The 15,228-nt window shown below is 45.4% G+C and overlaps 1 protein-coding gene across 1 annotated transcript; it reads right to left on the minus strand.

Moving 5' to 3' along the window:
• Window positions 1-1,062: 1,062 nt before the first annotated feature.
• Window positions 1,063-14,902, minus strand: slc16a9a (solute carrier family 16 member 9a). The gene is made up of 6 exons (XM_035532967.1): window positions 14,839-14,902; window positions 13,814-14,063; window positions 7,877-8,020; window positions 3,252-3,347; window positions 2,068-2,925; window positions 1,063-1,906 (listed from the first exon to the last, which is right to left on the minus strand). The coding sequence occupies exons 2-6, from the start codon at window positions 14,016-14,018 to the stop codon at window positions 1,704-1,706; spliced, it is 1,506 nt and encodes a 501-aa protein (XP_035388860.1). The 5' UTR covers window positions 14,019-14,063; window positions 14,839-14,902; the 3' UTR covers window positions 1,063-1,703.
• Window positions 14,903-15,228: the final 326 nt, after the last annotated feature.

The following is a 15,228-nucleotide window of genomic DNA, read 5'->3' on the forward strand; positions in this document are numbered from 1 at the left end:
AACCAACACTTTAGGGGATCGTATTGTATCGATTTGACCTTTTTTTTTTATTGGCACGTTTATTTAAAAAAATTAAAATTAAAATAAAAACGATCCGCAGTAGGCACTGTAACACACGTTTAAGAAGAAAATAGCCCAAAGTAGAAGATGGAAAATAATATCATTATTTAGGGGGACAATGAGTCCCCACACTTTCAGAGACACAAGAGAGTCTTTAGTGTTAAAAACAACAAACAACAAACAATCACAAATAATTTGTGTTCTTTTTGTGATGGACACACATTGTGTATAAGTGAATGTAAAAGAGATGCATTCAATTCTTACAAATCTTACATACTAATAGTGGCATTAAAAATGACAACAAAAGAAAAATACAATTATTATCAGAATCAGGAACCAGCCCGGTGAGGGACCATGAATGAGTAAAACATTTCTGATGATTCATTCGTACATTAATTCTTATGTTTTGTCTTTGTATGTGTGCATGGCTGTGTATGTTATAGTAGGAAAAGGTAAAGTGCAGATGGTATAATGCCCACACTAGCCTGGGGATACTCTCTCTCTCTCTCTCTCTCTCTCTCCCTCCCTCCCTCCCTCTCTCTCTCTCTCTCTCTCTCTCTCTCTCCCTCCCTCCCTCCCTCTCTCTCTCTCTCTCTCCCTCCCTCCCTCCCTCTCTCTCTCTCTCTCTCTCTCTCTCTCTCTCTCTCTCCCTCCCTCCCTCTCTCTCTCTCCCTCCCTCCCTCTCTCTCTCTCTCTCTCTCCCTCCCTCCCTCCCTCCCTCTCTCTCTCTCTCTCTCTCTCTCTCTCTCTCTCCCTCCCTCTCTCTCTCTCTCTCTCTCTCTCTCCCTCCCTCCCTCTCTCTCTCTCTCTCTCTCTCTCCCTCCCTCTCTCTCTCTCTCTCTCTCTCTCCCTCCCTCTCTCTCTCTCTCTCTCTCTCCCTCTCTCTCTCTCTCTCTCTCCCTCTCTCTCTCTCTCTCTCTCTCTCTCTCTCTCTCCCTCCCTCCCTCTCTCTCTCTCTCTCTCTCTCTCTCTCTCTCCCTCCCTCCCTCCCTCTCTCTCTCTCTCTCTCTCTCTCTTTGGTTTAGCACTGGTGCAATAAAAGAAGATGAGCAGGAAAAGCAAGGTACGTCACGCGCGTCTCGATCAGGAAGTACAGCGATCAGGGTCCCGATCTGGGTTTCCCAAACCCATCATAAAACAAAGATGACCATTTGTAAACGGTAGAGTGAGCATTACACGGAGCAGCCTACTGGAGGGCACTACCTGAGCTGTGGCTGATCTGACCAGAACGGGTCTTCTATGCAGACGGCACCATTTCCCAGAGGGTCTGTGATGTATTACATTCCTTATGGTCTCCAATGCAGGATGCTTTGTACTGTCACACCATGTGTGGTCAGACCAAATGTACAATCGTTTTGAGTGAAGGAATCCTACAAAAATCTGTTAATAATAAAAGACATCTACTCTACACTCTCCTAATAAACTGTATCTGATTCGTACAAACCTCCACAAACGAGGTAATAATTATATTAGTTCAGAATACAGCAAATAGTTAATCATCACTAAAAATATATAGAATAAGAAAAGAATAAAATTGCAGACAAACTTTGTGCGTGTTTTCTAAGGTCTGTGAAAAAAAAGTCAATGTGTACGATGCTTAAAGCACGCAGGAGCAGTAAGGCTGAGGGCTACATCAAGGCGGTTCAGGCCACAGAAGCCACTTTGTCGGAGGGGTTTTCTCGTTCTGGGTCACAGGGGGACTCGACGGCAGGCGTGTTCCCCTCGCTCTCCGGCAGGCCCCAGCAAGGCAGGGTAGCCAGGAAGAGCAGCGCGCCCCCCGCTACCACACAGGACCCGCTGAAGTAGAATGCCAGGTCGTACGACTGCGTCCAGTCAAATAACCAGCCTGGGACAGGAAGAAGACCGAGCGTTAGCGAGGGGAGACGTGATTACTGACACGTCAAGTGAGTTTTGATGTGTAGGTAACCCGAAGCAATGGAGTGCTCTGGTGCTTGTGCTATGGGTTTGGGTCTGTGAGCGTGTGCGCGGATGTGTTTGTCTCCATACCTACGACGGGAGGTCCCAGCATGATCCCGAAGCCTCCGAAGCACATGAGGATGCCGTGAGCCTGGCTGAGGTGCTCCACGCCCACCATGCGCGTGGTGACGTAGGGCGTGAGGGACCAGTTGCCCGAGAAGAAGCCCAGCACGGCGCAGAGCGCCTGCAGGCCTGCGTAGCTCCGCGAGACGGGCACCAGCAGCAGGGCGGCGCCCGAGGCCATCGCGGTCAGCGCGTACAGGTGCAGGCCGCTCACGCGCCGCGCGTCTGCCAGCGCGCCCAGCGCCAGCTTGCCTGCGCCCGTCGCCGCGGCCACCACCGAGACGAGCGGCACAGCGGCGACGTGCTCGGCGAGGCCGGCGCTCTGCGCCACGTCCTCCATGAACAGGACGGGTGGGAAGGCGCCCAGGCTGAAGAGGAAGATGCAAACACAGAGGGCGGCGAAGGGCCGGTTCCCCAGGTAGCCGCCCACCTGTCGCGCGTAGCGGGCGTGCGCGCGCGCCCGCCGTTTGATGGCGCGCACCAGCGCGGAATGCGGCGTGCCCCACTCTGCCGCTCCTGGCTCTGAGCCAATCAGGAGCTCCTTTGTTGCGGTGCCGGGGGTTTTATGGGCAGGACCGGTGTCTCGGTCGTCGCCGGTGACGATGATGATAGTGGAGGGTTTGTCATAAAGAGGCTCGTCTGTGTGTGCCAGGGCGGCTTTCTGTTTGAGGTAATATCCTGGAAAGTTCAAAGGTCGCATGGGTCCGGCACATGCCATCAGGTTTAGTGATGCTGCTCCGATGATAAGCAGGCAACCGTCCAATCCAAACAGCTCAATCAGCTCATTCTGTAAGGTTGCATAGAGAAAACCGCCCGCACTGGTACCTGAAGAAACGCCCACACACACACACACACAAACACACACACAGTTACGGAGCAGCCTTTACCTTAAGCAATGGTGATTACGTAAGATGTGCAATTGAACACATATCGTATTACAATCCTTTTAATCCAAACATAATAAAAACACTACAGACAGTTAATGACACGTTCACAGTCCATTGTTATGATTTTGATATGATTTGGAATATAATTTTAATTGCTGACAGTGATAAATCTCTTCATTACTTTAAATAGATTCAGGAGTAGTTTAGGAGGGAATTGAAGTATGATTATTTGAAAGTACAGGTGTGAGGTGGGAGGGGCCACACCTGTAGTAACGATGCCCAGAGCAAGACCACGTCTCTTGTCAAAGTACTGACATGTGATGGTCAACGTCGCCGCATAGACCAGCCCGCAGCCCATACCTGACAACACACAAACAATCAAACACTCAAATACTCAAACACCAGGTTTCCATAGAAACAGGTGTGCAACCCAAGTGCTTCTGAAGTCCTAGGAGGTGAAACCATGTTCAGTATGTTGAATATAGTACATGTTTAAGTCCTAATCATTCCATCAGGCAAAGAGTGAGAAGGAGGATAAATGGTCACCAGTCCCAGAGGAAAACTGGGGCACAAGAAGCCGGTGTGGTTCAGCACTGCAGGAGGAAGGCGAGCACGAGATGACGAGAGAGTGAGAACTCAGGAGCACAGTGCTGTACACAGTAAAGACTCTGGAGAGATTTTGAAGGTGATCCAGCAAGAAGAGCCTAATTATACCCCAACCATCACAGGCACATATAAGAGTCTCAGCATCACAGGCACATACAAGAGTCTCAGCGTCACAGGCACATACAAGAGTCTCAGCATCACAGGCACATACAAGAGTCTCAGCGTCACAGGCACATACAAGAGTCTCAGCGCCACAGGCACATACAAGAGTCTCAGCGTCACAGGCACATACAAGAGTCTCAGCATAAGAGGCACATACAAGAGTCTCAGCGTCACAGGCACATACAAGAGTCTCAGCGTCACAGGCACATACAAGAGTCTCAGCGTCACAGGCACATACAAGAGTCTCAGCGTCACAGGCACATACAAGAGTCTCAGCATCACAGGCACATACAAGAGTCTCAGCGTCACAGGCACATACAAGTCTCAGCGTCACAGGCACATACAAGAGTCTCAGCATAAGAGGCACATACAAGAGTCTCAGCGTCACAGGCACATACAAGAGTCTCAGCGTCACAGGCACATACAAGAGTCTCAGCGCCACAGGCACATACAAGACTCTCAGCATCACAGGCACATACAAGAGTCTCAGCGTCACAGGCACATACAAGAGTCTCAGCGTCACAGGCACATACAAGAGTCTCAGCGTCACAGGCACATACAAGAGTCTCAGCGTCACAGGGTGAGATAACAGGCCTGATCTCAGCTGTATTATTATTATTAATTACATTTTTCAGCACCTTTCTCAGACTCAAGGACGCTTTACGGATGGACACGGGCCGTTACAAACACTCACATGCTGATGAGAAGCGGCAGCCGATTTGCACACAGCGTGCGCCCTGTCGGAAACCACAGCCCCCCGGGGGACTGACATTGGGTGCCGGGGAAGGGGAGGAGGTCAAGACCAGGACAGAGCTCCAACCATCGCTGGACATACATGCACGCATCTCTATATACTTACACACAGGTCCCATTCATGCAGGACAATTTAGAATATCCCATCAACCCAACCTCCATGTTCTTGGACTGCGGGAGGAAACCAGAGAAGGAAAACCACACAGATAGAATATGGAAACTCCACCAAGATCAGGACTTAAACCCCTAGTGCTGAGAGGCAAACGTGCTCACGACCAAGCCACTGTGCCATCAACAAAGACAGTGGGAAGAGGTTTTGGTAATATTCTTGATGTGAGTGTCAAATATTAACTGACTATAAAAAATGACTCCTAGGTTACATACTTGTGTAGAAGGTGAAATCTAAGCAACACCTATGTGAGGATTAAAATATTTGAAGATTCAAGGAAAGATGACTGCCAATTCAAAGAATCTCAGTCTTTGAAGATTGAAGGTGAAGTAAAATCTGTTGCATCCGGGTTATTATTTGATGGAGACACAGATTAAAACTCAAGCAGCTGCCAAGCTAGCTCTTAGTGCTGATACACATTTGGGTGTCATCAGCATGAAACGAAGCTCAAGCCAAATTTCCTAATGCTCTCGCCATAAACGCAACATATAAGTACTCAACATTAATAGCCCTCTAAGGATTGAGATAAAGCCAGTCGCTCGCTGATAAAATAAGCCGTGGTTTTAATCAGTAAGGGGTAATGCAACAGAGGTTGGCAAGGTACAGGCAAGGGTCAGAACCAGAATCATACAGGTAACAGAGTCAGAGTATGTTACAAACAGGGCACAAACAGGCCAAGGTGGAAATCCAGAAAGACAATCTAATCGGGCGGACAAAACCAAACAGGGCAAGCTAAAAACAGAGGAGAGGAATCGGACAAAGATCAGAAATACGGTAAGACGATCGGAAAGAACGCTGATGATTTAAGTGGCAACACTTTGCAGAGTGTGTCTGGTATAAATAGGCAGTGTGAATGAGTAGCAGGTGATATTAGTAGTCCGGTACTGATGAACGTGTGTGTGGTTGGCGATTGGCCAGATTCTTCATCATTGGAATGCCGGGAGTCGTAATAATCCAAGGAAACGGGCTGTGTGACAGGCCCAAGGATAGATCCTTGAGGTACTCAGCAAACCAGCACAGTATGAGATTTATTATTACCTAACAAAACAATTATGAATGGTTGAAAAGGTGATTCACACCTTCAAAATACCCACCCGCCCACTTGTTAGAAATTCCATAAGTTCAGAGAGGAACACAGGAGGAAAGTAAGTGAAAACAACAAGAATAGGAGAGGTACAAACAATATGGTCTAATAGGGAAGTTTGACCAACTGGATTGGAAGGATGATAAGACGAAGGATGATAAGAGCCCCCCCCCAGTCTGCTGAAAGAAAAAGCATCATTCACGAGCACCGCCAAGGCGGTTTCAGTGCGATTCCGAACTTGAAACGAAACTGAAATGGTTCGTGAAGTTTATGCTCTATCAGGGGTTATTGATGTTGGGCTGGAACAACACACGCAGGGACTTTAGCCAGAAATCAAGATTAGAAATCGAGCTGCGGTTAGTGAGGTCATCTGCAGCAACACCGGACTGCAGTTCAGACTGGACAATACCAGTAATAAGAGAAGAATTAATAGCGGTAGTGATTACAGGACAAAGGGTTAGCACATGTGTTTTTAAGAGTTTGGTGTTGTGTGACCAGAATGGGAGAGAGTACATTTTTTAAAAAGGGCAAACTGTTCTAACAAAGTTCTAATTACAGTGTTGTGTTTTCCTCTGAGCCAATGGTAGAACTCTAGCAACAGAGAGAAGCATATTCATAATCAATATGTTTAAGATTTCTGTAATAATCTCTCTGCCTATCTCTCTTTACTAAATAAGAGGAAATAGGTGTATTTCAATCAAACCTAAGGAGTTTCTGACCAGAAACATTCATGTAGGTACCCTCTCGATTTCCACTATCAAGGCCAGATGTGCAGACAAAATCCAAAATGTGACCTTTTACGAGCAGGAAACGTAACTTGTTGAGTAAGGCTCTGCGCTGCAGAGTAACACGAGAGATGAACAATGCGTACGTTAAAACCAATCATCAGGATTAGTGGTTGAGCAGGTAGAGCTCAAGAGAATTAGAAATTGAACAAGCTTAGAGAGGAACACAGGATTGTACTTAGGAGCGTGATAAGTAAAAACCACAAGAAGCGGTGCGAGCAATTTTAAAAGCCAAACGTTCAAAAGGTGACACAATTGGCAAATCAGATCTCTAAATGATGGCAAGGCCACGCCCCCTGCCCTGCGAGCTGTTGTGTATCGATATATGAGAGCACATAGCGAGAGCTGAGTGGTCATTAGGATGAAGCCAAGTTTCAGAGCTTCTCTTATTTTTTAAAAATGCGCTCGTTTAAGAACGCGCATTTATTATTCATAGAGTGGATATGAAAGTGCGCTGTTGTAACAGAGCCAAAATGTGAGACGTGCTGTCCTGTAGGAGGTGTGTGTGTCTGTGTGTGTGTGTGTGTGTGTGTGTGTGTGTGTGTGTGTGTGTGTGTGTGTGAGTGTGTGTGTGTGTGTGTGGCATGCAAAATCACCTACAATGGACTTCAAGGCCAAATTCCTGTCTGCATTGTCGGTGGACAAACCAGCCGATCTGTTACATCTCTTTCGTCTTCTGACGTGAGTATCCAGCTCATAAAGCCTGTTTACTTCAGCCAACTGCTTGTTTTTTCTTCTCGTGTTTGAGCTCTGCTTCTGAGCTTGAATTTACTTTACATCTTCACAGTTGCCAGTACACCATGGAACACATAATAAGTCTCAAAGCCTCCTCTAATGTCCTAAATGATTATGCTAGACTACTTATTCCGATCACAATAGATATGTCATCTTTAGCTGGCAAGCTCATAAGAATTTTCCAAAGAACTACATAGTTTGATAAAATAGATACTTTTATGTATTTTAATGAAATTACTTTCATGTTTATCATTTTAGAGTGGTCAGTTAACTGTGTGAGTTTGTCTCCATGGCTGAGACATGATGGATAAGAGGGTTATGAATTAACATCAGGGTGTGTGAAGCAGCAAAGGTTTAGGCTGGCTGGCGCGGGATACTGTTACGTGAACGGATCGTGAATTATAGATGCGTAGCGTAGGGCCTGATGGAAAGGGCCCAATGGGCCCTGTAAGGGACCCGGTGATGCAGATGCAGAACGTGAGAATCCCCCTGGACCCCCCAGGAAAGAAGAGCTTGGCCGTTCTAGGACTGAGGAAGACGAGAAAAAGAAGCGGGCTGGGAATGAGGGGCGGAGCGTGCGGAAGTTAAGCCTCACCACCGACGATTCCGTAGGAGAAGATGAGGAAGGAGACGTTCGGGGCGAAAGCGCTCAGCATCAGTCCTCCGGCGACCATCACGCCGCTGAAGATGGTCACGGGCCTGGCGCCGAAGCTGTCCACGCACACGCTGCAGAGAGGACCTGCAATGAGCGAGGGGGGAGAGAGAGAGAGAGAGAGAGAGAGAGATTTGCATAAATACATTTCCAAAATATCAATCCCATTTTTCTGATTAGCATGCTGTGTGTGTGTGTGTGTGTATGTGTTTCTCTGTGTGTGTGTGTGTATGTGTCTGTGTGTGTGTGTGTGTGTGTGTGTCTGTGTGTGTGTGTGTGTGTATGTGTGTGTGTGTGTGTGTGTATGTGTACTTACATTTGTGTATGAAACTATGAAACACTTGCATATACACACACTTATACATTCAGTCACTGGTGTGTAAATATGGATTTTAGCTATGTTCATGTGTGTGTGTGTGGCTGTGTGTGTGTAAAACAATGTTCAGCGCAACCGGAAGTCATTTCACTTTAACATCTATACAGCACGCTCATCAACATGAGGTGAAGAGAGGTCTCTAAAGAAGAAAGACTGTGGTTATATCCGTGTATAATTCTAAATATACGATAGTTTGAAGGTCAAAGACACTAAGGAAGGAACATTCTTACAGTTCCACCAACACATTGTACGATCCCCTGCGGTACCCCTGGACAGGGAATCATATTAACCCATGTTTGTGTCTAGGAATTAATTGATCTGTGGATTGTTTGACACATACAGCATATTGTTGTCCCACCATGAGAACACACTTCCTTATCGAATGTGAATTTTACACAAATTTTGGAATGCGTTCCCAGTGTTAGCGAGAACGTTCCAGGGCTAATTGAATTAGAAATGATACGATTATGCAATATGTAGCCTGTAGACCTGCAACAATGTAAAGACAGCATTAGGCCACACGTTAGCTTCTCAGTATCCTCCAATCAGCCTGCAGTATGTGAGTAAATATTCAGAACATATATCTCATAATTGATCTAATCTATATCTCACAACACACTCCCAATGCTAATGGAATTCATTCTGAATATTTTCTAAGATTAAGTAGGACATAATCTTATCATTTCTTATAGTAGCTATGTCCGATCAATAACCCACAATCTTAAATTCCTTTTCAAATCTCCAAAACTCATCATAAGGTTATGGAGCTCATTACGATGGAACAAACGTCATGCAGCTTGCTGTATACATGTTAAATATCTGCCTTCCTGTTACAATGTAATTACTTCCGGGTGCACTGGAATTATTTATTTTTTTTACACTTTTTTTTTTTTTTTTTACATTTATATATATATATATATACAAGCACAGTTAAGAACTATATTCATGGACAGTTTAATTTACATTTGAATGTGCAAATGTATATACAGGTGTAAGTTAATATATGTAAATCGAAGTAGTGTATATGTGCAAGTGCACATTAACATATGTATGAGTAGTATGCGCATATGCGCATGTCTTTTATATGTAGGTGCGAGTGTTTCAAATGAATGCACAAGTAATGTGTGTACAAACAAGTGTTTCACCCTCACCAGCTTTTCATATTGTGGGGTCTCCTCTTTCTCCTTCTCTCTCTCTCACACACACACACACACACTCACAAACACGCAAACACACACCCACGCACACGCAACAACACCTGTGGTTAATTCTCGACTCCGGTAACACAAAACTACAGTATGTACCCTTCTCACGGTGCACGCTGTATCACTTCCTCTTTATCCCCCTTTCTCTTCCTCTTTATCCCTCTCTCTCTTCCTCTTTATCCCTCTCTCTCTTCCTCTTTATCCCTCTCTCTTCCTCTTTATCCCCCTCTCTTCCTTTCTTTCTTTCTCTCTCACCTTGCATGACCGAAAAGACAGAAGAACTTGCAGTCCTCAGATGGTGTATTAGCAGGCAGGGAGTGACAGCCGTGGCACGCAGGTGCGAACCAGGGCGGTACAGCTGGGCGTGCAGGCCGTCTGCAAACCAGGCCCGAAGACTGCCCTCTTCACTGAGTCACTGAACACGCAAACATGCAGTAAAAAAACCCTCTACTGTCTTATTCCCGCTTTAGCCAGGCATTAGCCTGATAGTATTCTTAACACCGACCTACCTGTACTTATATAAGCACACGTGATTGACAGAGACTACAAAGCACTCTTGGACAAGGATACCTGCCAAGTGCTGTTAATGTAAATGTGAATGTTAATATTTTATGCGAGCCAGGTACCGTCCCAGGGGGCCATACGGTGGCTCTTGTGGGACCACTTTGTTAGTGGAGGACTGCGTATGGTGCACTTCCACTGTGAGTGAACTCAAACGCAACGTTTTTGAACGTTTTGTATTTCTCTCTACTGTGTAATATCTCATAAAGTAGAGTAGTGCAGGTAGAGTATAGTGTTACTATAGTAGTGCAGGTAGAGTATAGTGTTAGTAGAGTGGTGCAGGTAGAGTATAGTGTTAGTAGAGTAGTGCAGGTAGAGTATAGTGTTAGTAGAGTAGTACAGGTGTAGTGTTAGTAGAGTAGTGCAGGTAGAGTATTGTGTTAATAGAGTAGTACAGGTAGAGTATAGTGTTAGTAGAGTAGTGCAGGTAGAGTATTGTGTTAGTAGAGTAGTACAGGTGTAGTGTTAGTAGAGTAGTGCAGGTAGAGTATAGTGTTACTATAGTAGTGCAGGTAGAGTATAGTGTTAGTAGAGTGGTGCAGGTAGAGTATAGTGTTAGTAGAGTAGTGCAGGTAGAGTATAGTGTTAGTAGAGTAGTGCAGGTAGAGTATTGTGTGAGTAGAGTAGTGCAGGTAGAGTATGTTAGTAGAGTAGTGCGGGTAGAGTATAGTGTTAGTAGAGTGGTACAGGTAGAGTATAGTGTTAGTAGAGTAGTGCAGGTAGAGTATGTTAGTAGAGTAGTGCAGGTAGAGTATAGTGTTAGTAGAGTAGTGCAGGTAGAGTATAGTGTTAGTAGAGTAGTACAGGTAGAGTATAGTGTTACTATAGTAGTGCAGGTAGAGTATAGTGTTAGTAGAGTGGTGTAGGTAGAGTATAGTGTTAGTAGAGTAGTGCAGGTAGAGTATAGTGTTAGTAGAGTAGTGCAGGTAGAGTATAGTGTTACTATAGTAGCGCAGGTAGAGTATAGTGTTAGTAGAGTGGTGCAGGTAGAGTATAGTGTTAGTAGAGTAGTGCAGGTAGAGTATAGTGTTAGTAGAGTAGTACAGGTAGAGTATAGTGTTACTATAGTAGTGCAGGTAGAGTATAGTGTTAGTAGAGTGGTGCAGGTAGAGTATAGTGCTAGTAGAGTAGTACAGGTAGAGTATAGTGCTAGTAGAGTAGTGCAGGTAGAGTATAGTGTTAGGAAAGTAGTACAGGTAGAGTATAGTGTTAGTAGAGTAGTGCAGGTAGAGTATAGTGTTACTAGAGTAGTGCAGGTAGAGTATTGTGTTAGTAGAGTAGTATAGGTGTAGTGTTAGTAGAGTAGTGCAGGTAGAGTATAGTATTAGCAGAGTAGTACAGGTAGAGTATAGTGTTAGTAGAGTAGTGCGGGTAGAGTATAGTGTTAGTAGAGTAGTACAGGTAGAGTATAGTATTAGCAGAGTAGTACAGGTAGAGTATAGTGTTAGTAGAGTAGTGCAGGTAGAGTATAGTGTTAGTAGAGTAGTGCAGGTAGAGTATAGTATTAGCAGAGTAGTACAGGTAGAGTATAGTGTTAGTAGAGTAGTGCAGGTAGAGTATAGTGTTAGTAGAGTAGTGCAGGTAGAGTATGCTAGTAGAGTAGTGCGGGTAGAGTATAGTGTTAGTAGAGTAGTACAGGTAGAGTATAGTGTTAGTAGAGTAGTGCAGGTAGAGTATGTTAGTAGAGTAGTGCAGGTAGAGTATAGTGTTAGTAGAGTAGTGCAGGTAGAGTATAGTGTTAGTAGAGTAGTACAGGTAGAGTATAGTGTTAGTAGAGTGGTGCAGGTAGAGTATAGTGTTAGTAGAGTAGTGCAGGTAGAGTATAGTGTTACTATAGTAGTGCAGGTAGAGTATAGTGTTAGTAGAGTGGTGCAGGTAGAGTATAGTGTTAGTAGAGTAGTGCAGGTAGAGTATAGTGTTAGTAGAGTAGTACAGGTAGAGTATAGTGTTACTATAGTAGTGCAGGTAGAGTATAGTGTTAGTAGAGTGGTGCAGGTAGAGTATAGTGCTAGTAGAGTAGTACAGGTAGAGTATAGTGCTAGTAGAGTAGTGCAGGTAGAGTATAGTGTTAGGAAAGTAGTACAGGTAGAGTATAGTGTTAGTAGAGTAGTGCAGGTAGAGTATAGTGTTAGTAGAGCAGTGCAGGTAGAGTATAGTGTTAGTAGAGTAGTACAGGTGTAGTGTTAGTAGAGTAGTGCAGGTAGAGTATAGTGTTAGTAGAGTAGTGCAGGTAGAGTATAGTGTTAGTAGAGTAGTACAGGTAGAGTATAGTGTTAGTAGAGTAGTGCAGGTAGAGTATAGTGTTAGTAGAGTAGTGCAGGTAGAGTATAGTGTTAGTAGAGTAGTGCAGGTAGAGTATGTTAGTAGAGTAGTACAGGTAGAGTATAGTGTTAGTAGAGTAGTGCAGGTAGAGTATAGTGCTAGCAACAACAATTCATGGGTTCGGTTTCAAGGGAACACACACACTGTCAGACTGATAAATATATCACTCTGGATACACCAAATATGAAAAACATGTATCATTTGATTTGGCACAGTGAGAATGATTTTACAAAAATTCAAAAAATGTTTTTCTATAGATGCTTTCTCTCTCTCTCTTTCTCTTCCTCTTTTCCTGAGCAGCTTATCAAAGCTTATCTTAATTACCCTGGACGTTTCACTGTCTCACCTTTTTTCACCTCTCTCTCTATCTCTCTCTGATCTTTGAACAACCAGCCTATCATGTGCACTATAAGGTCTAGTTAAAACACAGCGTGCCTGACACCCAAGACGTCACCAGATTTACAGCAGGCACCTTTAACTGTTGCTATGTCAACTCATTTATCTCTCCTTATATCTCTCCATAGCACCAGCTGATTGAAGATATCACAGCTTCTTAAAACAGCATTAAAGACACATAGCACCAAATGCTCACACATGCACACGAACACATGTACACATACATACACACACACACACACACGCCCACAAACACATACGGAATGCCTGATTTATGTGATAATGTAACTCATGCGCCAAGCAGATGTGCGTGTGTGTGTGTGTGTGTGTGTGTGTGTGTGTGTAGATGTGTGTGCGTGCATGTATGCGTGGGTGTGGGTAGGCAGGTTACTACACAGGAATAGAAGCCTCTATGCTCAAATCACAGCAGCTAAACTGGAAAGGTCCACACAGTACACCAAAACATGAGACAAAGTGTCACCACCAAACACACCTGCCACCACTCCATCGCATTCCACCCACTTGGAATTCCAAACCCACCAGCTTTCGAATTAAAGCAACTGCAGTATAAACACTACAGACCACTGATTGGGGAGGTCATGTTTATGTGTGCACTTCTGATTTTGTCCAGGGAATCTCACACAGCTATTATGAGAACCCTAAGTCCATGTTATTTAACGGCTACGGTTCAGTGAGACAGCTCAATGTTTCAGCTATGCAGTGTTTCAGCTCTTTAACAGATACAGCAGTGGGACAGTTCAGTGAGAAAGTTCAGTGAGAGTTCAGGAAAGCTAGTGTTTTTTGCTGATATTCTTCCTAGCTCACCCTCCACTGTTTCGCTACATGGTTAGGTTCTGTGTTGTGTGCAAACTACTGTATCTCTCCAGCTGGTGTTTCTTGTAACTCTATATGGATCCTCGTCTTTCCATATGTAAACAACATGGATTTGTTCAAGTGTCTTTCAGCTATCAGCTTACATCACACACACACACACACACACACACACACACGTATACTCACTGGTGATGAGCGCCACACCTGAGACTATGGACCCCACCCAGGCTGTCATACTCTTGCCCTCCTGGTAGGTGCTGAGCCACTCAGGGTAAAGCACACCCACTGACTGGGGAGACCCGAAGGCCAGCAACTGAGCCAGGAAGCAGGCGAGCACTATGACCCAACCCCTGCCGCCATCCAGGGGTCTCCCGGCAGACACAACACCCATGGGCTGCCCTTTACGGTACCTAAATACTCAGAGAGAGCAAAAGGCCTGCCAGGCAGGGGAATGGAGGCATGTAGGGTGGGGGTTGTTGGTTGAGACAGAGAGAGACAAGAAAAAAGTGAGAGACAGACACAGAGCAATAGAGAGAGAGAGAGAGAGAGAGAGAGAGAGAGAGAGCGAGAGAGCGAGAGAGAACAAAACGATCAGTTAAACACTGCATAAATAATTCTAAATATTAACAGCAGCAACACTGAACAGCGAACATACTCGTGCATTAAACCTAGGCGGGCAGCATTTGCATTAAAGCGTTTCCGCGGCGAAGACACACTTACAGGTGAGCGCGGGGTCAGCGCCGGGGTACTAAGGGCCAGTGGAACGCTCGCGCGCGACGAACCAGGCTGTTTATCTTCTCGCGCTCAGCATCGCGCGCCGCTCCGTTTTTGAGCAGCGCTCGAAGGTGACCACACCTCATAGGAGGAGAGTTCTGCACCGGACAGCCTTCTTAAGTTTTTTTTTTTTTTTAATATATGTATTTATATACTTTTATTAAGCTATCGACCTCAGATAACAGCGAAGCGCTGACGGGGAGATTTTAGCGCAGGGTCATATAATTTGTGCTGTTTATCGGGCGATAGCGCGAGGTCCTTGCAGCAGCACAAAATGAAGCTTCAACTGCAACGCAACTCAACATTGCATCGCTCCAGCATCTTACAAAAATAACAGCAGGCATCTCTATTGCTCATAGCCAGAGGGCCACCGTTTCTAGCAGCTACGTTTACCGAGCGAGCGACCTCCTCTCGGGTAGCAACTGCGCGCGTCTTACCTTAACACGAGCGCCCGGTACCTGCGCGCAGCCATGCAAGCCCGGTGAGCACGCGTCGATCACTCGTGCGCTGCTCGCTGGCAGGTGCGCACTTTGCCGTGGCATAACCCCTTTGTTGTCGGTGCGGAAACCGGTTTAGAGCTGTTCTCACCGGTCCGGCTTAAAAGCACGCGAGGCTACGCCGAAGGAGTGTCCAACTTGGCGGCGTGTCCGCACAGACGCGCGCGCCACATACCGCAAGCAACTGCGGTGCGGGTAGTTTTATAACAATAAATTCTTTTCTTACATGGCGTTTTTTTTTTTTTGTTGTTGTTTTTTTGTTTTTTTTTAATGCTCGTTTTATAAAGAAACAGGCCTGTTGTTGTTCATTTGTCTCAGAGTTTGGACTGA

Source organism: Electrophorus electricus, chromosome 13 (genome assembly GCF_013358815.1).
Source record: "Electrophorus electricus isolate fEleEle1 chromosome 13, fEleEle1.pri, whole genome shotgun sequence".
NCBI classification, from domain to species: domain Eukaryota; kingdom Metazoa; phylum Chordata; class Actinopteri; order Gymnotiformes; family Gymnotidae; genus Electrophorus; species Electrophorus electricus.